The 27,425-nt window shown below is 40.0% G+C and overlaps 1 protein-coding gene across 4 annotated transcripts in view; it reads right to left on the bottom strand.

The window, feature by feature from the left end:
- The window catches only part of LTBP1 (latent transforming growth factor beta binding protein 1), a 184,829-nt gene that overhangs the window by 95,876 nt on the left and 61,528 nt on the right, over positions 1 to 27,425 (bottom strand). For all 4 annotated transcript variants that reach the window (XM_053382828.1, XM_053382829.1, XM_053382830.1 and 1 more), the window contains exons 6-8: positions 17,602 to 17,826; positions 15,897 to 16,174; positions 103 to 205 (exon numbers count right to left, since the gene is read on the bottom strand). In XM_053382828.1, coding sequence (XP_053238803.1) covers positions 103 to 205; positions 15,897 to 16,174; positions 17,602 to 17,826 — 606 coding nt within the window. The remainder of the gene's footprint in view (positions 1 to 102; positions 206 to 15,896; positions 16,175 to 17,601; positions 17,827 to 27,425) is intronic.

Below are 27,425 nucleotides of genomic sequence, written 5' to 3'. Positions count from 1 at the left end.
TCATACCCTTATGTCCCTATGCTGAAAAGGACATACATATGCTGACATATGCACATTATAGTGCAGAACGGTAAGATGAAAACAAATCTGAAAAACACTTACCTGGTTTCTTTGGACATTTTTGGCATTTGTTAAAGCCCCAGGAAGTACCCACAGTCCCACAGCAATCTTCTTGCTTTGAGAGACCAGGGAGTGCTTTACCACACTAGGAAAAACAAGTTGAGAAACCTCGGGTTAGTGCTGCTGAAAAATAAAACATATCTAGAATGGTGCTGCTTTAAAATCACCATGACATAATTTCACCCGTGTGCAGAGCAGCCAGCACTAGTCCTTAAGTTACATCACAGCTTAGGCACAGTTACTGATAGCACTTTCTTTGTCCTAGCCTTCAAAGAACTACTTATCCATGACTTGGTCCTATGCTGCCACCGTAAAGTTTTTAAGCTGAAACAATATGGGTCTCTAGGCCTGCCCATGTGGTTCTTCTGATGTTCAATCGTTACTGTAGTGGCATGAGACAAGTAATAAAATAGCAGTTAAGAATGTAAGAAGAGCCTGTTGAATCAGGGCAACAGCCCTTCTAGTCCAGGAATCCTGTTCCAGGAATCCAGTGGCCGATCAGATACATGTGGGAGACCCACAAGCAGGACCGGAACACAACAGCACTTTCCCTTCTTGCAGTTTCCAACAACTGGCATTCAGAAGAATTACTGCCTCCAACTGTGGAAGCAGAGCGTACCCATCATGGCTAGTACCACTGCAGTGCCAGCCTGCCCATGAGGCAGAAGTAAACACATGGTGGAAGCTGAAGAAGAAGAAGAAGAAGAAGAGTTTGGATTTGATATCCTGCTTTATCACTACCCGAAAGAGTCTCAAAGCGGCTAACATTCTCTTTTTCCCTTCCTCCCCCACAACAAACACTCTGTGAGGTGAGTGGGGCTGAGAGACTTCAGAGAAGTGTGACTAGCCCAAGGTCACCCAGCAGCTGCATGTGGAGGAGCAGACTGAATTGAACCAAGGCTTGGTCTTGGTTACAGCTCATAGTTAGCTAAGACCTTAACCACGAACCTCAGTTCAGGTGACATACTAAACAAAAAGGACTATGGAGACATGTGAATATCATGCAAAATGTGAACGACAAATGAAGCAATACATCATTAAGCAGCAAATTTCCAACCTAGTCATTCTTCATAGCAATCCAAATATTCCCTTATAAAAGTATATGAAATTCATCTCCTTCATCGTTCTTATAAGGAACAAACCTTGTTATTATAATTTCTTCCCTGTCAGCCCCTATATTGCATTTTACATTAAAATGGTTCTAGTTACTTAAGTCACTGCCAAGTTTATGCTCTGTTTATTGCTCCATTGCTGGACTGAAAAGACAGACACACCCTTTCCTCTCTCTGGATAACTTACATGTAGAGCTGAGACAGACCTAAAAACTTAAATTTGATTTTGAATTCACAACCGCAAAATAAGCCCTTGAAAGTATCTGTTTTTGGCCTTTTCACCAAGAAACATCAGCTTACTACCCACAGATTTTAAATGTCATCACAAAGGTCAGTTCCCCTGCCCTACAGCCAACTTTTCAAAATCTTAAATTTCTGCATTTCAAAAGCCAGGTATTTAAGTGAAAATATTCAAGTCTCCTAATTAGAGATGACTTGTTAGCATTTATAGTCAGATATAATTATTATGAATGCAAGATGTTCACTGAACTTCAAATTCCAGCGATAAGCCACACTGCCCCTAGTTTTAACAAATTAGTAGGACAAAATGGTTGAATGATGGACATGCATATCTAAATGTTCCATTGCCACAAACTCAAAAGCATCTGGTCAAAATTGATCAGAAACTGAGTGGTAACTCAGTCTATCGGTTTTAGGATTTCTACGTGCACAACAGAACTTCTGCCCCCTTCTCCTTCCCCTGTGCACCTTCTGAATTTGTTCTGATGTTTCCTGATCCCCCTGGAGGACACTGACCATTGTTTTCAAGATTATAGGTTAAATCCAGAATTTTTCTTCTGTGAAAAGAAGAGACTGAGATCCAACAGAGGCTCCTACTGCAGAAATGGGACGAGTTCATTTCTGCTGAGTCCCTTTTCTCCCAGTGGCTGCCAAAAGCAGACAATATGATAGAATTCCAATTAGACTGTGATAACTTTCAGAAGAATGTCTGCACATTGTGTGACGGGGTAACAGACTGAAATCCAACAGGTCTGCAAACTCATTCACGTTGTGACAAAAATAAAATAAAATTCTATAGCTACATTAGCTAGAATTACTCAGGGGAAAAGATTTTGGAATTCAGTACGTTGGTCACTCCATTAATCAAACAGCATACTGTATTGAAGCTATGATAAAGACAATATCAGTTCTTGGAGTTACTTCAAAAGAAATTGTATATGAAATGTTTTACTGTTGTTTCATTTTATTGTACAAATTGTGTCTCCAAGTGGATGACAGCAGAATGATCTCTTGTGGAAGGTATCAGTGAAATAAGTTTTTCCTGCCTGTGTTTTCTGAATGCTGTATGGAAAAGAACATAAATCTGACCTCTGAAGGGTTTGTAAGTAAACCATTTTAACTTACCAAACTTTTGGTCTTTTTCTATACTAAGGGAAGTGGGAAACTTCGAAAGGAACTTACAAGGACATAATTTAAAGGTCTAACACCCTATTTTCCCACACTTTACTTTGCTACATATTTTGTGATTTTAAATCTCTGCTGGGGTTCTCTCACCAAAGAGTACTTGCCCCAAACTCGGATCTTGGCTTCCAGTTAATTCTCCTTTCGATGCCTATTTTTCTTTCCCAACCAACACCTACATCACAAAATACAAATGGTCTCTGAATTAGGGAAAACAGCTCTTTTGCTCTGATAATGTGGGAAGAGAATCAAGAAACTGTTCACAACACTGGATAGGCTCATATGTTACTCTGAAAGAAGACACCCCAAAATGGAATTGCATGCTCTATCAGACATATTGAGATGAGTTTATGGTCCTTATAATTGGAATCCATTAACATTTGGGGCAGTTAGACATAATCTGTGAGGGGAAACTAGACTTCTGTTGTTTAGCCAGCTATTTACAAGCATTAAAGTAATCTTGCCTGACATGCTTGATGGGAGGATTTAAAATCATGCTGTGCAGATACCTCAAGTTACAAAGAGTGAAAAGGAGGGCAAACAGGAAGCAGACCAATTGGCACATTCCATAAAGGAACACAGTGCTGGAGAATGGGAGGATCGGCTGCATTACAGAATATGGGGTCAATTTGTCTGATTTGGTGGTGGATATTTTCTTCAAGCACACAGGAAGCAGGCTTGCTGATCTGCTAAGCCTCAAGGTTATTGTTTTTTACAAACAAGCTATCAAGGTACCTCTGGCTTCTTGTGATGCACTTGAAAAGCATAGAAAGCTGGAACTGGTAGTATTAAATTCAAAACAGGAACTATAATGATACTGTATCACAAATGTGAGGCTTTGGTGCTTACCTAGCTAACACCTGTTCAAGGTAAAGTGTAACCCTAAATCTACATGAGATGGACAGGGCATACCAGAAGGCCAACAAAAGGGTGGACTCTTGTGTAGATTCATATAGTGAGTAAGCACTGATACAGAGTACCAGTACATAACCAGAGAAGTCAGTGTGGTTTTGATGGATCAGTCAAATGACTTAATGGTGGGAACAAAAAATTTGGGAACTCTTTGAAATCCTTTTGGCATGACAAGGAAGCCAGCCAATCTGGTACCTTGTACTTAAACATAATACATTGCCTAACATTCCATCTTTGCTGCTGCATTCACAAGAATTGCTGGCCCATGTTATACTGCCTGCATTGTTGGTTTCTACTACTCTTTCAGTTCTCTTGAACTGTTTGTTCTTGACTTAGTTTCATGTGTGTATGTGGTAAATGTTACCCATTGTTATTGGCCAGTATCTTTTGAAGTGTTCATTAGAGAATAAAATTTGAGGTGGTACAAATGCAGGCAAAATTTAAAGCCTTAGCCATAGATTTGAAGTTTTCTGCCAAAAACACTCATGCAACGAGCAATAATGAATTTGATTCATCCACTTCACATTTTTCAATGGTTGAAATCTGAAGGTTTATTTTATTGTCTGAGTGGGTAGTACTAAATGTTCTCAGGCTTAATCACTGGTGTTTCTGTGAACCATCCAGAGTCTTGGAATTTCGTAGCTTCTGCTTGTCATATTCTACAGATGGAAGAGATTTTCATTCTGTGAAATAGACCGGTCTTAAAGCTAAATTCTGTTTTGACCGACTCGATTTTGGACAGATCTGCAAGTAATAAACAATGTTGCCTTTTGTACAACCAGTACTGGGCCCTTGGGATAGAAAAGACTCAAATAAAGACAGACAAATAAATTATAAGGTAAAGTATGAATTGTGCCATATTTGTCTACCATTCTCTTCTTCACTATTTGAATAGCTGTCTTCCATCAGTAAAAAGGATGCTTTTATATTGCACTGCATTTTAGTGCTTAAACTCTTAAGGAAATCATTTTTGAAATTCGCTCCTAACCTATTCCTCAAAAGCTCCTGAAATCTTATAAATACCACATTTTTAACTTAAAAAAGATGTTGACATATTACTTAAGGAGGACAGACAACTTTTTAAAGTGTCAAACACAGAATGAGATCCATAAAATAAGGTTATTTTCCTATTATTTATTAGATTTATTACCTGCCCTTCACCATAAGGTCCCAAGGCAGGTTACAACAACAATACAATATAACTGAAAACACAATAAAACCAGCCAACCACACACAACAATCATCAGGTTAATTTACAATGTTCAGGAATGTCACAAAAAATATTTTCAACTGTCACAAAGCCAGGGTAAACTGGTCAGTCTTCAGCATAAAGCAGAGGGTGAAAAAGTATGATATCAGATGCCCCTCTGAGGGAGTTCCTCAATGCTGAGGTTTACCACAGAGCCTTTCCTGAGCCACATACTCCTCAAGCTGCCAAGAGTAGTGGAACAACCAAGAGGGCCTCCTTTACTGACCAACACCCAGGATGGAATGCAAGGAAGGAAGGAAGGAGGCAGCCTTTCAAATATTTGGGGCCCAAGTGGTGTAGATCTTTAAACAGGAACGCGAGCATCTTGAATTGGTCTCAGAAATAAACTGGCAACCAGTGCAGCTGCTTTAGAACAGAAGAATATGAATTCTAGATGTAAATCCGGTTGTTATCAGAGCATGGACTGCTGCTTAGTTGTGACACCCTCCCCATCGAATCCCTTATATAGGAGGTCCATCTGGTTAGTTTGCTGAAGAGCTAGACTCCTAGTAGTAGTTAAAATCAACAGAGGAGCCCCTCTTGGTACTTTCTCTACCTTCAAAAGCTTGTGGAGCAATTTCTGAGGCAGCCCCCAAGCTGGGAAGCTTTTTGTTGAATGTTGAAGATTCACCTCTTTACCCACCCTGGCCGTTGACACTTGTGATCTATATTTTTAGGACTCACCCTGGCTGTGATTGTGATTTGTTTTAAACTGTTTTAATGTTGTATTTTACATGGTTGTGACTTGCCTGGGATCTCACGGTGAAGGGTGAGTAACAAAATAAAATAGTAACAGTGATAATATTAGCAGCAGCAGCAGCAGCAGCAGCAGTGATGATGATGATGATGATGATGATGATAATAATAATAATACACTCTTATTTAAAAGGCTCTCTGTTGGCTGCCACTGATTTTAATTTTGGCTAAGGTTGGCTGATGTATAATATTTATTAGGTTTTTAGCATGTTTGCATTTTTCTCTTTAACTAATTGTGAACCTAAGCAGGTGATCCAATATCTAAGCTAGCTGGCGAGACACACATTTTAGGGGGGGGAGTTTTATCTATGGCATACAAGGGCCACCCCAGTTAGTGTCAACAGAGGTTGCTGCTGTTGGCATTGTGCTGCACTGCTTGTGAAAGGAGACAGACTGAACCGCTGGATTGTACCAGTTCTGAGACCCTAAGCTTATGGTGGTGCCTTAGTTCCACAGTTCACAGGACTGGGCCAGTGATATCTGAATACCCTGAATATAAAATAGATCATTTAGTAATAAACTAAACTGCTGTGGAAGTTTAGTTTAATATATGACCTCAATTTTGGTTTGGTGTGGTATAAATTGCACTAATGTTGAAAATTATTGCTTATGAGATTGTAACTGTTGCACATTTCCACATAAAAACCAAAAGCAGGGATATATCCAGCACACAATCATTTGGGAATTCAAGTTTGCTACCGTAAAGATTTTTTTAAAAAACAAAAAAAAACTGGCAACTGTAAAGCTACTGTACTAATCCCATAGCGCTGGTGAGAATCTAAAGTTAGAAGAAACAGATTGACTGATTAGAGCAAAGCAGAAGATTAAGATCGAAACATTGCTTGTGGGACAAGGAAGCAGGAATCCCTGCATCATTTCAAGCTATTCCAGTCTGTTACCAAGTCAGGCACTGGCTGTCTAAAAGGAGGCAGAACAATGCCCATGCCCAAGTCTCCATCAGTTTCAGCACAGCTAAGCGAGTTCAGGAAAGGGCTCTCACCATGATGAACAGCATCACAGCAGTGCCAAACCACACTGGCTGTGAGGATCAGAAAGCCTTGGTGGATTCCTGCAGTTCTGTGACCCATCTGCTGCCTTTTGTTGTGTGTTTTTATTTAAACACCATAATAATATAGTCAACAATAAAGTGATATTACATGTTTGACTGGCGTTGAAATCAGGTGATGTTTTGTCTGTGAAGTAAGCCATCGTGACCTTAAGATTCAGCTCAGAGGCTATACGTTTCACGTACCACAATAATGTCATTTCCAAGGTGAACAGACACACCCTTGAACTCTCCGCAGAACAGACAAAGTCATTTCCCTCATTTTTCATTTTAAAATACATAAAGTACAAAGACTTGTTTAGCTGTATTGCTGATAAAATTATCGTATTTCCTTACTGAATAACTGATTGTTATGCTGAAGAATACTAACCAATACAACACTGGCACAGCAACCTATATAGTCTCAGATGAAGAGGAGAGAAACCCTTAAATACTTCCAGATTTTCTCCAGAACTTGTACAGCATTTGTTTTGGCTTCCACTGAACATTCTTCTTAAGCAAGCAACAATCACTGCATTTTCCTTTATCAACTAATTAAAACAGTGTTTGATGCTTTTGCTATTTGATACATATTTAATCCTCTGATATTATGGAGCACTGATATGGCAAAGTAAACACATCCATGCAGATTTCTGACAGTGTTTGCTTAAGACCTCCTGAAACCAAGCCCTGAGCTTCAAGGAATTCCAGGCAATTATAACTATTCTACTTTATGAGATGTTTTGACTACTCTTGAGAAAAAGTGCTTCAAAAAGTGCAAAGCATCTGATTTTACTTGAAGAATAATATTTTCTAAAATAATAACAATGGTAAATTACAATGTAGCAGTTTGAAATATAGTTGGGAGACCAATGAAATGAATATGATTTGCCTTCCCTAAGAAATGTTTGCAAAGCCTGCCTGCAAATGGACAGATCTTTCATCTGTACATTACCAAGTACATGCCAGTATATTACTAAGCTAGGTTCAAAATATTGCTGTTAGTGTACAAAGTCCTCAGTGATCTAGAACCAGGTTACTGAAAGGGCTGCCTTGTCCTTTATACAGTGACCAGATCACTGCAATCATCAGGAGAAGCCCACATCTATTCATTTTACTTAACAAAATTTATGTATTGATTATTAGAAAAACTCTTACATGGTTTACAAAAGTATAAAATGTTAATATTCATGAGAAGAAACCATTAAAAGAAGTATTTTAAAACATTCAAAAGATGATTGAAATCCTCAGAAGATACACATGTAACGTCTACATGTCTCAATAAGCTTGCCTAAACAATAATGTTTTAACAAGGTGCTGAAAAGAATACAGCAAAGGCACTTTCCTGGTGTCAATAGGCAGGAGATTCCAAAGTGTAGGTGTGCTGCCACACCACAGGTCAAAGTGGACATGGTTCATATGTGTTTAGTTTTTATGCGGACCACAGCTTTGGAACAGTGCTCCTATAGATATTATCATGGAGCTCACATCTTTAATCAAAAAGCAAATCCTGATTCAATAACTGAGGGGTTTTTTTCTGTTCAAGAGCAAAAAATTCTAGATAAGGATGCTGTAGAATAAGCACATCAATCAGCTACTGTTTAGCATCTGATATCTGCAGAAAAACTGTCTTAGTTACAAAACATGTCGCTCCTGCATTGGTCTCTACAACATAGCAGGCGCTGTAACCTTCCAACAGTTTGACCTCACCCCCAAAGGGACACTCCTCCACTGTCTCCCGAGACAGACCGATGCCAACCAGTTACATGCAGCTTAGTAAGTAAATTGTGTGGTCCTCAGTAATGAAACCCCCTGCATTAAATGAATTAAATTAATATTATCCAATTTAAGCAATATCAGTGGCTACACCCAAATTCAGCAATTATAGCCAAACAGATGCAAATATATTGAATTTTTTTAAAAAACTGAGCCTTAATACATAAACTCTTGACACATGGTAGACATATGTATTAAATTATATTTCTCCTACATTCAAGCGTCCCATAACAATTTCAACACTCATTAATCATGTGGAAAATTAATAGGGCACACATTAGCAGTACAAACTTTATTGTCTGTATCACTGACGCTATAAACATATTTTGAGGAATAACAAGATATTGTATGTCATAATAAAGGCATTTTTATTAGAATTAAAATGAAAAGCAGCTGAAAGGGGAGGGAGTCAAGGAAAAGAAACATAAACTTGCTTGTTTGCTTGCTTTTAATAAGACTCAGTTGACCAGTGCTCTAAGCTGCCAGACTTCTTGGCTTCCAAAAAGACTCAAAGTATAGGCATGGAGTTGACCAATATTCTTAATGGTACGGAAAAAACCAGCCTGTGGACTACAATTGAATTACTTTTGGATCATAGCTGCTGCTGCAAATACATTTTCCAGTGCCAACAAACTGTATGACAGCCAACAAATTTTAAAATATGAAACACTGTGCTGCCTCCTTAAAGGAAACACATCAACTCCAAAAAAGAAAAATGCTGTACACCTGCATGAAAAGGAAGTACCATCACAAAGCAGTTTCCTTTCCTCTTATTCATTTTTTTTTAACCTCCAACCCTATATTCTCTCTCTCACACAAACCCACACCCACACATCCCAATACTAAATGAACTGACAAACTCACAAACTGATGGCACAGAAATGTTGTGTTCTCAATTTCTGCTTTTGAATTCCAATTCCCCACTGGCCCTATAAACTTCATTCTTCTCAACATCCCTCGAAACCAAGAACCATTAATTTGATTTGATATCTGTATACTGCTTTTCCAAAACAAAGATGCACTCAAAGTGATTCACAAGTATGAACTGTTACCAATATAATCATATGACAATATTAGTAGGCAGAAACAGACAATTCAATAAAAATAATTACGCAGTTCAACACAAAATGGGGAATGGGAAGAAATTTGTTTATTTCACATTTAAATGTAAGCCTACCTAATTCATACTTTCCAAAATACCAGTAAAACACAAACTAAACACAGGTATCCTTCAAAATTTGCACTCAATTTTTTTTAATGTACTTCTCAACCATATAAAGCATCCAAAAATGTGTGTATTACAGAAAGCTTCGCACACAAAAATGTGGAAAAATGCCTTCTATTAGGGAAATCTGCATCCAAAAAAGTGTTTATTAGGTGACATGTGTCTGAAAGTGCATAGAAATTTTCATGCAGACTTCTAAAAAATTTAAATCACAAACAGATGTCAAAAAGGGGTGAAGTAAAGTTAGAAAAATGAGAAATCTATAAAGCAAAAGGGTCAGATTTATCCATCCCTAATATAAAACTATAATTCAAAAATAATGTGTAAGGAACAACTCAGTGCTGACTGACACAATCCCTCTGTGTAAAGCATTATATTATTCTATGGGGAATAAATCAGTCATTTGATTCTGTCCCTGCAATCTGAAATGGCAAATCCAGGAGCAGTTTCATCACAGCTATTTGTCTTAGCCAGCCCTTAAAAGATGTTTAATACAAGTCAGTAGTGATTTGAGGTAACAGCCAGCATGTTACCATCCTGTCAGTTCTGTACTGCAGCATCCATAAATCATATTGATTATGAATGCACAGTTCACTCAGTTCACTATGAATGTTTCACTCAGAAACTACAGCTTACTAATGATCATAAACATTTAGTGCAAAGCATAAACAATATTTTTTTAAAAAAAAGCATCTACCACATACACAAATGAGAGCGCACCTGTTGTTCTATCAATAACCAACACTAAGAAACCTTCCATATTAGAAGAATCAGGTAATAGACAAGTCAAGTACAAAGTGGACGCTCAGTTTATGAACGTGATCCATGCGGGAAGCACATTCGCAACCCACAGAGTCTGCAACCCGCAGTGCCACGTCTGCGCACGCATGGATCACGATTCAGTGCTTCTGCGCATGAGCAAAGCGCGGAACCCAGAAGTAACCTGTTCCGGTACTTCGGGGTTTGGCGTGGTGCGCAACCCGAAATCGAGCAACCCAAAGTGTCTGTAACCCGAGGTATGACTGTTTAGGAATTAACAAGGTCCACTTGCAGTTTGAGCTAATGCAAAAGTAGCCAACTTCTGTATAATTCTGTTGGCATCATTTGCCAGCAAAAAAACCCTGAATTTCATAACATGGGCTAATTATCATTTCCCTTCAATGGAGCAGAAAGAAATTTATCACAGTTAGGGGGAATTTCAACAAATAATTAGATAAAATATCGATGTCACCAACACCACAAATGGAGATATGGTTATTTAAGCTGCAATGCTATACCGACTTATCTAAGTGGATGTGTGATCAGAATTATTCCCACATAGTTCCTTTCCACTGCTCCACTACCAACTTTTGTGGGTGGAATTACCCAATTTATCCCAGAATACTGAACAAAGATGGAGTGGGCAGGGTGGAAGAAGCATTAAAATTCTAATTTTAAAATGAAACTGCAAGACTTAGGGAAAGTATTCAAATGGGTTTTCTTATGAACAGCTCACTTATTCAAGGGCAGCCTGACTTTGTGGAACAGGATAAGAATCCAATGAAAAGAATATGCATTTGGTGCTGTCTTGGCACCAATCAAATGCGGTGAATAATTGACTCCATACCAAATGGCATAGTGTCTAACATTTCTTAATTTTATACAAACCTGCCTCTGTGGGTTTGGTTTCTAACTGTAATTATTTCTATGCACAACTGCCTGTGCAACATGTGCTCTATCCAACCTCTTCTCCATACATATTCTACACCAGTCGGGAGTAATAATTTTAACAGTATTGCATCATGACTGTCTCCTAGCAAGGAACGCGGGTGGCGCTGTGGTCTAAACCACAGAGCCTAGGGCTTGCCGATCAGAAGGTTGGCAGTTTGAATCCCCACGACGGGGTGAGCTCCCGTTGCTCGGTCCCTGCTCCTGCTAACTTAGCAGTTTGAAAGCATGTCAAAGTGCAAGTAGATAGGTACCGCTCAGGCGGGAAGGTAAACAGCAGTTCCGTGTGCTGCTCTGGTTCGCCAGAAGCGGCTTAGTCATGCTGGCCACATGACCCAGAAGCTGTACGCTGGCTCCCTAGGCCAGTAAAGCAAGATGAGCGCTGCAACCCCAGAGTCCTCCACGACTGGACCTAATGGTCAGGGGTCCCTTTACCTAGTCTCCTAGCAGACCACTTTGTTGTGCCACCCTTCTTCCCAAATGGAATCCAAGGAAAAACTGATTGAATGCCTTAGAGCATGGAGATCAAAGTCAAATAGGATGGCATGACAAACACTCTCTGGTACAAGTGTAATTTGGCCAGTGGTACACAGTGACATTGAGCTAAGAAGCAACATGTTTTCCTCCTGTTTCCCCCCCCACACACACACATGTGGAGAACATACAGTAACAGAAGTATCTGACTAAGACATTAGGCTTTATATTTTAAAGTTTTGCCTTGGAGTGCTTGTGATTTTAATAGATAAAGAATACTGGTGATTCCTGAAAGCTCTATCTGTAACTATGCCAGAAGCAGAAATCTATGTGTGTGTTGTTTTTCAGCAGGAAGGGGGGTAGAATAAGGATAAAATCAAGGGAAACAGGCAAAAGAACCACTAGAACTCATGGTCAGATTAAGGAAATAAAAAGTTTGCTATTCATTTCTTTTAGATCAATCACAGATGAATCGTAGAGTGTTAAAATGTAATGGCTTCCATCACCTGCTGAATTACCAAGCAGGTCACTAAAGGCCATAATTATTTAAGTTTATATTTCCTTGCTTTCTAGGATTTGCTTCTCCCTCCCAATCCTTTTTCCTTCTGTGCCGTATTTTAGATTGCAGGCCTGAGGGCAGTGACTCTCTTATGTTGGTAATCTGTGCTGGGTCCCTTGCATAGCCTGAATATTAGGGCAAAGATGCTTTAAATCAATAAATCTTGTTTACAGAAGGAAAAAGGAAGCTCGTGTTTAATAATGACACAGAATACAGTCCATCAAAATATTATACAATATCATGGATGGTTTCTAATACTTGAAGACTGGAAATATCCAAATTACATCATCCAAACTGGAGTTAAGATTGTTACAGAATATAAGCACAAACTGAAATTATGTCTTCAGACACAAGACTATATATTTACAACACATTATATAAATTAAGAATCTAATAAACACAACACTTTTGTAATGCTGGATAGAAGTAACAAGACTAATCCAGTCTTGCAATAGATTATATACTTTGCCAAGACATACACATGCATTATATTACCAGTCTCGTTTGCAGACAGTAAAATCACCTCTGATCCCAAAGTAATTAATAAAACATTTTTGAGCACCGAATCTAACTTAAGAAATCCACCATGCAAGAAAATACATAAACACTGACAACTGCTGAGCAAAGTAGTATTATGGAGATTACCCAGCACAGATATAAACATTTGAAGTGATTACATTAAATGAATACAAAATGGGGAGGTGGGGTTGGTAACCCATATACGTTCCCACCAGTTGCATCAGAGCAAGTATTAAATATGTCAAGAAAATAAATTCATCTGTTTATCTTGAGAAGTCATCCAAATCTTAGTAAGATATTAATATTAAAATGGTCTCAAGGTAATACAAATAGAATTTGGGATTTCTCTCATTACACACAAAACCAAAATATTCTGGATCACATGAAAAGTTTTGGATCAAATTTAAACACTATTAGAGCAATTAATTGGGGGCAGAAGACCAGAGTCAGGGTGGTAATGGAAAGTTACCAAAACTAAATCCCTGCGCTTCTTACAGCTTTCAGATCACCCTTCTTCAGTATTTAAGTTCTCCTCAATTCTATGAAGTTAGGGGTGCCAAGTTACAGAATTTGCATGCACTCTACTCACTGTCTAGTAGTGTCAGATTTTAAAAAATAAAATTCAAGACATTATAGATAAAACTAAGCAAACTTACAGGTATTCTAGTTTACTATAATGTTGGCAACAGGAATCTTAGGATACTGTACTAGGATGCTAAAGTCCACTGCAAAAAACTAAAGCAGTGATTGAATGAGCTCACACAGGAAGTGTTTGTGTAGAATCTTCTGCTCACACTCTGCATACCATAGCTAAACAGTTGAAACTAAGGAGAGGAATTGAAAGATAAATTTTCTTGAAGAGCTCAGTGCTTTAGAGCCTTCAATGGATTGTTACAACTACAGAACTTGATATGGCTATGATATTGGGGTTTGGTGGGATGTTCTCTCAGGGTCCTTTCCAAGCCTGTGATTCTTGATTGTAAGAGTGGATCCACCAAACCTGTCAAACCAGAAGGACTGGAACTGACAAAATGATAGGGAAATTGGTCGTAGTCACTAGGTACTTCACAGCCACCTGTAAATCAAGGTTTAGATTACCACTTCTCTCTCCTCCCCCAGTGTCTGTGAGGTAATATATATCTAGGCATCATGACTAGCCTTATCCCTCAGGAACACTTTTTTTTGAATCCCTATTAGAGCCTTCCCAAATTGGTGGACACCTACCTTTTGAGGTAGTGAATTCTAGTTTTCTTATGTGCTGTGTTAAGAAGCATTTCCTTTCATGTGTCCTGATTATTTTTCACTCTACAATATCGACAATATTTGTCTGACTGCAACTCTAAACAGATTTAGCTGTACGCATTGATGCACCATTAATATTTTTGTTGATATATGTGGGAGCTGTGCTCTCCAGTTTTTGCAACAGTCAGACCATCTCCATATACCCCTAATTGCACACAGAGCTGCACAGTGAAGGGGATTACGAATCTATGTAAACATTTTGGAGCACTCTTGCGAGTTTTGGATCAGTATCCATGTGTGAGAGATTACTCTTCTAAACTAATAATATATTTATATATGTTTAGGTGTGAAGAGGTTATTATATTTCAAATATACTAGGATTTGCTTAGAAAAAAACGGAATTTAGTTCAGTAACAACAGCACTTAAAAAGCTGGAAGAGCAAAATCAAATCCACAAAATGAATTCTGACATGGCAATATGGCCCATGTTGTTGCTATTGAACACCTGGCTTTTAGGCCTACCTGCAGTATGCCAATTTTTCTTTTTTTGAAATAGCTTAAATTGCCCTTCTGGAATTAATGAATAAAATGTTCAAAACAAGTTCTCTTCCCTCCCTGCTCACCCATGCTCACCTCTATATTCTCTCTTTAGTTTCCCCTATTGTAGCCTCTTTATTCTTTGCCATTTTTTTCCTTTGGGTACTTTCACAGAGCCAACATTGGCGTCAAGCCCAGGGCTTACTTTGTGCCAGATGTATTCCGTAAACATGCATCAAGATGGCAATTGGATAGTGAGATGATGGTGAAGTTCATACTGGGACTTTCCAGTAAATCTTATTCTATTTCCCCCATTTCCAACTTCTCTTTCTTAAGCTCTTATTTTCTCTTCTCCCCTCTTTTCTTCTTTTCCTCTTTTGAGTATAATTTCTACGAAATAATAACCTCTGATTGTAATACTCTAAGCTTTATGATGATATTAATATTCTGAGCTATGCACTGAGATTCAAGGGGTTCAAATGATTAATAGTACTAAGGTCTTCTACAAAAATGTTGGAGACCCCCTGGCCCTACAGATGTTTTTGGACTCCAACTCCTATCTGCTACAGCCAGCAGGACCAGTTAGTAGGGATGGTGGGAGTTGTTCAACAACAACTGGAAGGTCATGGGCTCCTCATCCCTCCTCTAAACCAAGAAATATACTCTTCGAGGTTAATTAGCGCAATTCATAGAATAGTAGGTCAAATGCTGGTATTACGCTCTTCCCAGATCTAAGAGCAATCAGAGTAAAAATTTCAGGCATTATATATTCCCATTCAGAATGTCCAGTCCCTACAGCCTTTCTGGAAGGATCAACAGCAGCAGATTCCAATTCATCTCTCAAAGTTGTATGTACATAAAGCTGATGCTTTGTCAACTGCAGTGATACCAGTACGCTTCATAGAACAATTCAATCCACTGAAGAGAACCTCATTCAAAAGAGTCAGATTTGGACTGGACCCATTGTACTTCAAAAGGAACTTTGTCTAATTAACATGCTTAATAAAAAACACCCACACCCCCAGGATAAGCCCTAAACCATTTGCCCAATAACTTAAATCACCAACAGCAAACAGCAGAGGTTTCTTAATTAGGAACTCTCTCCTGAAGGAAAGCCTGCCAGAACCCAAACCTTTAGACTTTTATGAAACCTATAGTAAACATTTGTATTCAGACATAAGTTCTAAAACATGATTGGGTTACCAACTTATTCACTTACCAATAATATTTACATTTCTTACCTGTGTCCCTATAGTCTCCTGAAAGCATCGCCCAAGCTGGGTTTTAGCAGAAATAGGATACACATGCGAAATAGGGTGCTGGTGAGAGTAGGTTGAAGGCACTTTCTGGGTCTTCTGAAATGGTAGACTTTGATAAGAAACCTGGGAGTGTCCTGATTGGGATGGTTTTGCCTTCTGTCCTGTTGATGTGCTATCAATCCTTGAAACCTGGTGAAAGTGCACTGAAGCTTCGGGGGGATGTTTCACATGGATGTTCACAATGTTAGGAGGAAATTTCACTGGAAAAAGAAACAGAAGGGAAAATATAGAAAATCTCCAAACAAGGATGGTTGTTGTTAAGCTCCGCCAATACAAAAAAATTAGGGGATGAAATGGACTGGCCCAGGGGCAGAAGGGGGGGGGAATGAAGTGGATCCCCACTGTGACAGTGAGGAAGCAGGTGTGTTCCTAGATCAGGCTTCCTCAACCTTGGCCCTCCAGATGTTTTTGGCCTACAACTCCCATGATCCCTAGCTAGCAGGACCAGTGGTTAAGGATGATGGGAATTGTAGTGTCAAAACATCTGAGGTTGAGGAAGCCTGTCCTAGATGCATGCATCTACAGAGACTCTTTTGGGAATGGAGTGTGAAATTTAGAACCTCTGATTCACAACTGGAGGAGGGGTGCAAAGAAAAATGGATGGGCTGCCATTTGTCATGTGAACCTGTCATTTGAGCCCCAAAGTAGCTGTCGATATATCTGAACTGAGAACTCTGTGAAATCCCAAAACAACGAGAAAAATAGCACTAGCTACACGAAAGAGCAGGGATGGCTACTCTCAGGGCCGTCTTAAGCATATCTGGCGCCGTGGTGCAAGGATCCCTCCGGCGCCCCCCACCCCACGTCTCCCTCCAGGCAGGTAGCTGCTGAAGGGCGGCGGCTCCAGGCGCGGCACAGGATGGCAGAGGCAGGCGAGGGCGGCGAGCTAATGCCAGGAGGCACCGCATTCAGCCTCCGCCTCTTCCTGGGCACCCTTCAGTACTTGGCGCCCCGGCGCCCCGTGCCACTAGCCTCTATGGCTAAGACACCCCTGGCTACTCTAAAAAAATGGTTTTGTGATTAGCAGCCTTAATATTCACTGGGAGAGCAGGATTATTTTAATCAACAGCTGCTGACTTGCTTTAAAAATTCAGTGTTAAGTATAGACTCTTCTCTGGGTAATATTGTAGCTTCAATCTTGCATACAAAAATGACATCACAGCTGTCAACTAGCAGCTATAATCTAAGTGCCCTTTTGACCTACCATGACCATCCAGCAATGTTCAACCAATTTTAAATGATCAAAGCAAATAGGGTGCTTTCACATATGGTCTCTCTCATATATCCCTGGATTCCTATCTGACAACCAAGATAATAAAAAGGCAAACAGAAGGAAAATATATTTTCTAAAAAGAGACAGGGATAACATCTCGGATGTCGGTTCCATTTAGAAAGTGAGATTTTTTTCGCTTCAGAATGAATAAAAATACCTTATCAAACAGCCTTTCAAGAACTGTTCCTTTTAATTCTCTGAACTTTCTAAGGAAAATAGTATTCTGTCATTCAGATAGGCTCAGAATTTCAGCTATGTTTAAAGCTATGTGGACAGATGTTATGACTGTCTCTGGTAGTCTGGAAGCCAAAATTAAAAAAAGTAAAACCACAGCCAATAGGGAAAATCATTTACCTTTTACTCCTTGCTGCCCAGGCATAGTCAGTGGTAAAGTATGCGTGGAATGGATGACATGCGATCCCACCGCCTTGTTTGCTTGCTGAGGATTATGATAAAATTTTGGAGTGCTGCCACTCTGCACTGGGATCTGACAAAGTTTACCAGTGTAATTAGGGGGGCACTGGCACTTATCTCTTGAACTACACTGGCCTCCATTCATGCAAGGAAGGTGGCAAATAACTGAAAGAAGAAAGAAAAACAGAGAGAGATTGGTGTTAATTTCTCTTGAGTCACATTTTTAGTACTGTCACCTATTCAATCATCCTGTTTAATGACTGACAGGCACATCCTCACTTGTGTAACTTTTACCATTTGCCAGAATGAATCTTTTTTACTTGAAACATAATTTTCAGTGCCTAGCAAAACATAGCATGCCATATATTCATGGAATGTTACATTTGCAATAATTCTACAAGGCATTATATACTGTACCTAACTTTCAAAGACTCCAGTGCCAAGTACACTTATTTTGAAGGAAGCACCATTGAAAGACTCACCCATTCAAACACTTGCATCTCAGGATATGATTGTTGGACAGAGAGAAGCAAGTCTCTGAATTTTACCTGTACCATAACTATTGAGAAATATGTAGCAAGTGCTTAATAGCACTGCTTAGAACTAGGGTTTTATCTCTTTTAGGAGATTGGGGGGAGGCAATATTATGGCGGTCCTGAATCCCACAGTTCAGGAGCAAGTTGTGCAAATGTAGAGAACCAACATGTGAAATAGCAGAAAGAACATGGAGAGCAAGTGCACACCAGTGTCTTTCTGCTACTATAAAAGGCCAGTATCTGATGAAGAATGTGCATGTTTTCTACTAAGAGGAGAATTCCAACTGAGACACATAATTCACTAGACTTATAAAAAGACTGGTGTAATAAACTATTGGATAGGCTGCATAGCAGAAATATTTTTTAAAAATATGCACATATTGCCATATATGTACTATCAGATCTTTAAGATATGACAGACCCAAATGATTTTAAAGTCAGGACTGTAAATATTTATATAAATAATATTTATTAGATTGATATTATTACCAAATGTAACAGCAAATGTACTAAATATAGACCCAATGGCCATCCTATTTTTCTTCTTATTCTGGACATGAATGAAAATAGCACAAAGTGGTTGAACAATGGATGATCACAAAATTACTCAGTACAGTAATCATCACTTCTTTTGGTTTTGGTTTTTTTGCAAGTAGACAGGCATCATATCCTAACAAAGAACCGGCAGTCCATTTGCATTAAATTTTGCTAGAATTTGCAGCCTTAGTTCAGTCATTCTCATTTTAGGATTTATTTCACTGACAAATAAGGTGGGCTGAAGCAGCTTCCTTAGGAGGCAGAAGCCGAAGAGTGTCCATCGCCACAAGGGCCGCCCAACCACCCCTGGCAAAGAAGCAGTGCCAGCAGCAGAACCAGTTTTTGGTGAGATCTCATGAAGCAATCTTCCAGCGGCCTCCCAAGAGCCTTTTAGCTGTTCAGGGTGAGTGTGGGCCCCACCCCCTAGGCCAGGTGGAAATGGGCATTGCAGCAGGGAGTGGCCTTCCTTCCAGCACTCACGGCGGCAGCAACTGCTGGGCCATGGTTACAAATTTCAGCTGGAGAATAGCAAGTAGATAATGCTTAAGAGGAAGCTACATAGCTATCCTCCCAAAACAATTTCAAGGCAGTTTAGTAGCGCAGAGAGCTTGCTGGGGAGACCATGCATTAAAAAATAAAGGACTCAAAAATAACTTAAACTAGGTTTTAATAAGAAAAACAAAAACTCCTTTTACACTAAATACATTAACAACCAAACCAGACCCAACCACCAACCCAACCCCCAGGGAAATGGGAGAGCTAGGTGCTGCTCCTTATATACTACACCCAAATGCTGACACACCTTAATCAAATACAACTCAGCAGCACCTGCTATGCTTCACAGCTGCAAAGCTGGGTCTCGTTATCTTACTCTGGCCCTTGCTCTGGCCCCTTAAAGACATACACATCGGGTGCAACAATGATGAACCTTTACATTTAAATAAACCATTCAACATTTCCCCTGCGGTTCATCATTGTGGAACAAAAACATAAAGCATATTTTGTACATGTCTTTCATGTGTAACCTTTGGAAGTGCTTTAGTAAAAATGTCCGCAATTTGATTGTCACCTGGAACATATTCAAATACAATCATTTCGTCAGCAATTAGTTTCTTTACAAACTGTAAACGTAACCTTAAGACTCTAGTGCGCTGCGTATTGGTCTCTGAACACAGGATAGCAAGTCCGCTCTGGGAATCAAGGTAAACTTTTACTGGTAGTGTTACTTGCATCTGTAGGTCTGCAAATACTTGCAGATACCATTCTACATCACGAGTGGCCTGAACGCATGCACATAATTCACTCTCTGTTGTGGAGAGACAAATAATGGTTTGTGTCTGGGACTTCCATTCAAATGGACAACCGTTATAACAAAACACCATACCAGACACACCCCTGCAATTATTTTGTTCCACTGCATGAGATGCATTGCAGAAAATTTCAAAACCTTTGTCAATACATGTTGTAAACTGCAACCTATAATGTTTGGTGTGTTTAAGGTAATTTCTGAACATCACTGTAGCTTTTTGGCTCAAAAACTGCCTTATTGGCATACACAGTATTAAAATGTTCATCTGCAAAACGTTGTGGCTTCTGTCTCTTTCTATCTGAACGTCTCAGTCCGGAAGGAGAGTCAGACTCCTCAGACTTAATAGGACTAAGTGAACTACTAGTTTCAGGTTGTAAACCATCATTGTCAGACTGAAGAGATGCCTGTAGGCTAAGCTCACGGTCAGAAAACTCAAGAGAATCTAACCTCCCCTCGGGTCCCTTTAACTTTAAATCATCAAACAAATCAGATTCAACAGACTTTTTGTCTATTTCCATTAATTCAGAAGCACCATTTCCTGCTGCTGCTGCTGCTTCTTCCTCTTCTTCCTCAGTATTATCTATACCATCAGTATCTTGGAAGACAGCAACTCCATTCCAATTTACAGTTTGTATCATGCTTCTGGTAATATGAAATTTGCCAGTTGCTGGTATGTAAATTCTGTACGCCCCCTGCTGGTAGCCCATTAATTTTCCCTGGACACTACGTTCACCCAATTTCTGCTTAGCGGGATAATGCATAATTACATCTGAACCCCAAATGCGTAGGTATTTCAGATTAGGGCGTTTTTTAAACAGCTTCTCATAGGGGGTGACATCTAAACCAGAATGATAACTGCGATTTCTAACATAACAAAAGGCATTGAGCGCTTCAGCCCAAAAGACTTTGGGCAGATTAGCATCGTGCAGATAAGTTTTACCCCTGCTTGCAGGTCACGCTGCACAACTTCAACAAGCCCATTTTGCCAGGGACTTCGGGGGCAAGATAACTCATGAGTAGTCCCCTGCGCTTCCAGGAAATTCTCAAAATCCTCAGAAACAAATTCTCCACCCCGGTCAGAAAACAGGTTCTTAATTGGTTTGTTAAAGTGCGTTTTTACCCAGTTGCAAAAAACTTTGTACTTCTCAAATGCTTGGGACTTCTCAGCTATTGCATAAGTCCAACAATATCTACTATAATGGTCTATCAGAGTAAGCCAGTACTTAGAACCTCCTAATGATGGTGGGAGTGGCCCAACTAAATCACAATGTACACGCTCAAATGGCTCAGTTACTTTCCTATCTGAGCACCTACCCTTGCGTGCAACCTTAATCTTATTCTTGCAACAGGATAGACATTGCATAAAGAATTTACATGGTTTTAAGTTGAGGCCATTAACAATATTCTTTGTCTTAATTACATCAGCAAAATTCAGGTGTCCCAGAATTCTGTGTGCCTCATGGACACACCCGGAATGTGGCCTTACATTCCTCAACCCCTGGCTTGACTGTGCTGCTCTGCAATTTATAGGCGATTGGGAGTAGGTGCAAAAATACAGTCTATATAAACCATCAGATTCCCGGGCATACAATAGACGTTTGTTCCCATCGAAAAACTCACACATTGACTTTAAGAAACGCACAGTTATGCCTTGACGAGCAAAACACCTTACTGATAATAAATTGTCCACTGACGGGCAGTAAATGCAGTTCGCTATTGTAATGTTTAAAGAGTCAAGTTTAACAGTACCCCTGCCAAGCGACTGCAAGACTTGTGAATTGGCTAAATGTACATTACCAATTTCCTCTTCGAAAGAAATAAACAAGCTTCGATCGTTGCAAATATGCTGAGATGCTCCTGAGTCCACAACAAAAGACTTCCACTTGGCATGTTTAAGTCTTTTACGATCTGTTGTCCTAGCATGGAAAACTCGCGGCTCGTTTCTGTCTCTACTATACGATGTCGGCTGCTGGGCTGACGACCGTGACTGACGAACAGAAACAGGCTTGGGAGTACTTTGCTTTCTTTTGGATCTGCAGTCCTTTGCAAAATGTCCTTGCTTATTGCAGAACCAACAACGCTTGGCAGCTTTAAATACACTTGTATCACCACAAGTTTGCATATGGCGTTCCTCATTACTTCTTGAAATAGGAGTGCTTATGGCACAAGCCTCCCTTCTGTCCAACTCGCCCATTAATCTTGCCGTCACCCCTTCCACAGTTAATTGTGCTGGTGGAACAGCAGATATCTGGCTAGCTATACCATCAAAGTCCTCATTAAGGGAACATAGAATGATAAAAACATACTGAATATCAGGTATGTCCATGTCCCTTCGAATTAATTCGCCGCGTATTGTCTCCAGACGTCTCAAGTGTGCTGCCAAATCACCACCAGGCTGCAACTTCGTCTGGTACAACTGCTTGAAAAACGTCAATGCAGATGCTGACTCTTTTCTAACATGCACTGCTGCAAGACTGTCCCACATTTCTTTGGCAGTTTTCTTATTTCTTATATTGACTACTTGCTGGTCGCTGACTGCCAAATTAATTATCGCCCTGGCTTTTGCATCTCCTTTCGACCAAGCATTAGTCACAGGGTCAGGAGGGTCATCAGTTACATAGGTCCATACTTCTCTAGAGGTCAAAAGCGCCTCCACCCGAAAAGACCATAAACTATAGTTCTCATCTGTTAGCTGTGGGAAGACCAGAGCCTTCTCAGCTTCAGGAACCCGGTCAACCATTCTGGAACTCTTCCAGACCCACAGAACTACGCTAACAGGAGAAGGAGTTTTCAAACCTTTCTCAGAGTCCAAAAATATGCAGTCATCCACTCAGCAGCTGGGCCCATAACCAAAGATGTTGGCTATTTGCAGTTTAGTAGCGCAGAGAGCTTGCTGGGGAGACCATGCATTAAAAAAATAAAGGACTCAAAAATAACTTAAACTAGGTTTTAATAAGAAAAACAAAAACTCCTTTTACACTAAATACATTAACAACCAAACCAGACCCAACCACCAACCCAACCCCCAGGGAAATGGGAGAGCTAGGTGCTGCTCCTTATATACTACACCCAAATGCTGACACACCTTAATCAAATACAACTCAGCAGCACCTGCTATGCTTCACAGCTGCAAAGCTGGGTCTCGTTATCTTACTCTGGCCCTTGCTCTGGCCCCTTAAAGACATACACATCGGGTGCAACAATGATGAACCTTTACATTTAAATAAACCATTCAACAGTGGCTTCTGTATATACCAGGGAGAGGGCCTTCTCAGTAGTGGTGCCCAGCCTGTGGAACGTCCTCCCATCAGATGTCAAGGAAATAAACAACTATCTGACTTTCAGAAGACATCTGAAGGCAACCCTGTATCAGGAATTTTTTTAAATGTCTAATGCTTTACTTTTTTTTACGTGCTGTAAGCCACCCAGAGTGGGCTTGGTTGTCGTCTTCTTCTTCTTCTTCTTCTTCTTCTTCTTCTTCTTCTTCTTCTTCTTCCTCCTCCTCCTCCTCCTCCTCCTCCTCCTCCTCCCTGCTCTCATCTCCCCTAAAGCCCATTTCTACCTGCAGCCATCCATGTAAGTGGCTGCTTGTAATGTAACCACGCGGGCAGAGTGCCATGTGGTAAGCCATCAATGCATCTAAAGAATTAGCAGGGAACACCCACCAATGGCCAAGAGGAAATCTAATTATCAGTGATGCAAGGCTTTTGGCTGCAGAAGCTACTGAAGGCGAAACCTTTTTTAAAAATACCCATGCTGTCCTTGTATGCTCTGAATATTCATTGTGCTTAATGAAGCATTCAGTGAAATTAAAAAGCTTTCACAGCTTTAAACTATTAGGTCCAATTAAAGCCTCTCTTGCCAGTTCTGTTTCTGTGAAACCAACACAACCACCAAAGTTTAAGTATTATACTTTAATTATTGTTCAGCCCCTAAGTTAACAGATCAGGTCGGAATTGACAATGGAGCACACAATGAAGATTTAATGCACGAAAAGAGGGAGCAAAGAAGAAAAGCAGTATTGGGGGGCTGAGCAACTTGTGACCAACAGTCTAATTTAAATGTTGAACAAAATGACGGGAAACCATCTTGGTTCATTAACAGGAAAATGCGAAAGTACGAGGAGGTCCTTTATTACACCAACTAAAGATCACAAAAAATGAGCAACCCTTCCAGCTAATCACACTAGATGTTAAGCAAAAAATAAAAGTGGGAAGAAATAGAGCAGGGTAAAAGTCTTAAGTTTGTAAAAATGGAATGAAGGAAGCATTACACAAACTTCATTAGGTTATGTCAGCCTTCCCTAACATGGTGTGCTCAGATGTTTTCAACTGCAATTCAGATTTAGCTAATGTGACCTATTGTTATAGAGAACGGGACCTGTAGTTCAAAACATCTAGAAGTCACCAGGTTAGCAAATCATGGGTTAGGCCATCTTTGAGGCCACAAGATTTCAAATATTACAGCAAAATAGCTACTTTCCCTTTTGAAATTTAGAAAGCCAGCACTTGTTTGATTCTGCTTCCATTATTGTATTCCTTCCCCCCCCCCCGCTCCTTCCTAGCAAAGCAGGATATATAGGGATAGGAAGAGACTCATCAGAGTTCCAGGTGTGTTTCATGCACCCAATGCATATAGCAGGCACATCCAACAGGTAGATCGTGGGCCCCCTGCAAAGAAGCTCAACAAGTTTGGTTCCCCTAAAAAAAGCTCATAATTTTTGCCTCGCAGCCCCCCAAATAGGACTTTCCTTCCTAAAAAAAGCTCAACAACTTAGACCTGAATCCTAAAAGGGGGGGGTAGATCACTGCCAGTCTTTAACTCTGTGAGTAGATCACAGTCTCTTGGGAGTTGGCCACCTCTGGTATATAGGATATGTCCAGCACTACCTTACTCCTGTGAAAATGGATTTTCCCGCCTTCATTTTAGCAGCGCTTTGCAATGCGTTTTGAAGTACCAACTTCAGAACTTCAAATCACCTTACATCTTAAGTCATTGTGAAGCCAGGTGACTGACAGATTGGGACCCTGTAAAGGTAAAGGTACCCCTGCCCGTACGGGCCAGTCTTGACAGACTCTAGGGTTGTGCGCTCATCTCACTCTAGAGGCCGGGAGCCAGCGCTGTCCGCAGACACTTCCGGGTCACGTGGCCAGCATGATGAAGCTGCTCCGGCAAACCGGCACCAGAGCAGCACACGGAACGCCGTTTACCTTCCCGCTAGAAAGCAGTACCTATTTATCTACTTGCACTTAATTGTGCTTTCGAACTGCTAGGGGGCAGGAGCTGGGACCGAATGACGGGAGCTCACCCCGCCGCGGGGATTCGAACCGCCGACCATGCGATCGGCAAGTCCTAGGCGCTGAGGTTTTACCCACAGCGCCACCTGCGTCCCTTGGAACCCTGACCATTTGTCAAATTTGGCACACAAGAGTAATCCTGATAAGGATCTGGACTGTGGAGTGAAAATGTTCCTCCACCTCTAAACAGAGCAATGTGTGAATGATAGCACCATCTTTTATGGTTTGGCTTTCCATTCAGGCGCTTACTGTTAATATGCCATAGCACTAGGCTCTCTAAGACTCTCTGAATCTGAATAATCTACTGTTAACAACATATCTTGGTTTTAAAATAGCCTAGCAAATATCTGCTTTAATGCATTAATCTGAAACATTAGAAAGTTAAAAGCAAATGTATGAAGTTAGATTATCCAAGTTATCAGAGAGATTTACAATTGGCAGAACAAAAATAGCAGCCTGCTTTATCATGCCTGTCCTCACTGCAAAGGTGAGCATGCACCTTACAAATCAATAAAACAGATTTTGGGTAATTCACCATGGCAAACAGTAGTATTTTTATCAGTTATTTGTCAGAATGGTTCTTGTGTTTGGATCTGAGTTATTCAAACTTGGCATGGACAAGGAAAACGTTTGCAAAACAAGTCAGAACTGGTAGAATATTTCATTTGAATCCAACCTCACATAGAAATGTAACTTTCAATATAAGACAGTCAACAGTTTTACTTTTGTTTCATTTTTATCTGACACAGATCACCAGGTAAATTATATGCAAATATAAACTATTGCACAGTATAGTTCATTTCTCTTCTCTTTGTGTATGGGTTTGCTATGAACACAGGGTAAGTTACCAGTGCCACTAGATTAGGAATTAAATTAGGAACTAAATTGGGAAAGGTGTCTGCTAAGGCTATGAGAAATCCCATAAGGTAGTTAAAAAATACTATCCATGTACGGTAACTATGAATGTGAGAATGCTACAGGAAAGTTATGCTTCAACAAAACATTAGCTATGGAATGAATCACTATTCAATGTGATAAAAAAAATTCCTAGAACAATAATTAGTTTAGGCTAGTAAGACACTCTGATGCATAATAAACTATGGAGCTGGATACCTTCTAGACATGCCCATGCTAAAACAAAGGATTACATTACTTTAATCATATTCTCCTATGGCATAAAGTCCCTGAAACTCTGTGTGGATCAGGCGGGGTGGTGGTGTCAGAAAGTGTGTGCGGATGTCCCACTTTCCCGTCCCCAAAGTTGGACAGCATGCTACATTTTTAAGTGTTTTTTGAATACGTCCACTTGTTTCATGTTTTGAAATGGCAACACACTGGGTATAGCAGGCGAAATCTGCATCATACCTATTTATGTCCAATGTTGGATAGACCACAAATAGCTCGGTGGTATAGCACATGCTTTGCATGAGAAGGTCTTAGTTACAAACTCTGGCACCTTTAGTTAAAGAGGTCAGGTAGGACCCTGGAATTAGTAAGAGTTAGTAAGAATAGAGCATCCAGCAATCTGGATGGACAAAGAGTATGAACTGGTGTTCTATTCAAAGTACCAACAAAGAGTTCAATTCTTTATTTAAATTTTTGAAGTCACACTTGACTGGGGCAGAAGTGGTTAATATATGTTTGGGGAAATGCAGATTAAGCGGTTAATGTGCATAACCACCAGCCATTGTGGACATTCAACGGGTCACACGAAGAATGTGAAGATACTGATTGGGAAATGTGCACAATTTCCTTTTAATTGATGGATGCGCATTCTCCATGAAACCTTGTGAATGTGTACAACAGCCAGTTATTATGTACATTAACCGCTCAACTTTCATTCCCTTTAACACACACATTGTTCAGCTGGATGAATTCCATATACTGTATTGTATAATACTAGATAACTCCGTTATGATTGGCGAATTATATATATATAAAAAAAAAATAGATGGGGAGTTTTTTTGCTTTTGGCAGTATAACTGGTCTTATGGCAATGGAGGGGTAGGATGGACAAAGAAACAATTATATTATGAAAACTAAGCACCAAGTGTCTGGCACTAGTTGCCAAAAAAGTTTTAAAGC

Source organism: Podarcis raffonei, chromosome 3 (assembly GCF_027172205.1).
Source record: "Podarcis raffonei isolate rPodRaf1 chromosome 3, rPodRaf1.pri, whole genome shotgun sequence".
In the NCBI taxonomy this organism is placed as follows: domain Eukaryota; kingdom Metazoa; phylum Chordata; class Lepidosauria; order Squamata; family Lacertidae; genus Podarcis; species Podarcis raffonei.
This window is presented reverse-complemented; position numbering and strand designations above follow the sequence as displayed.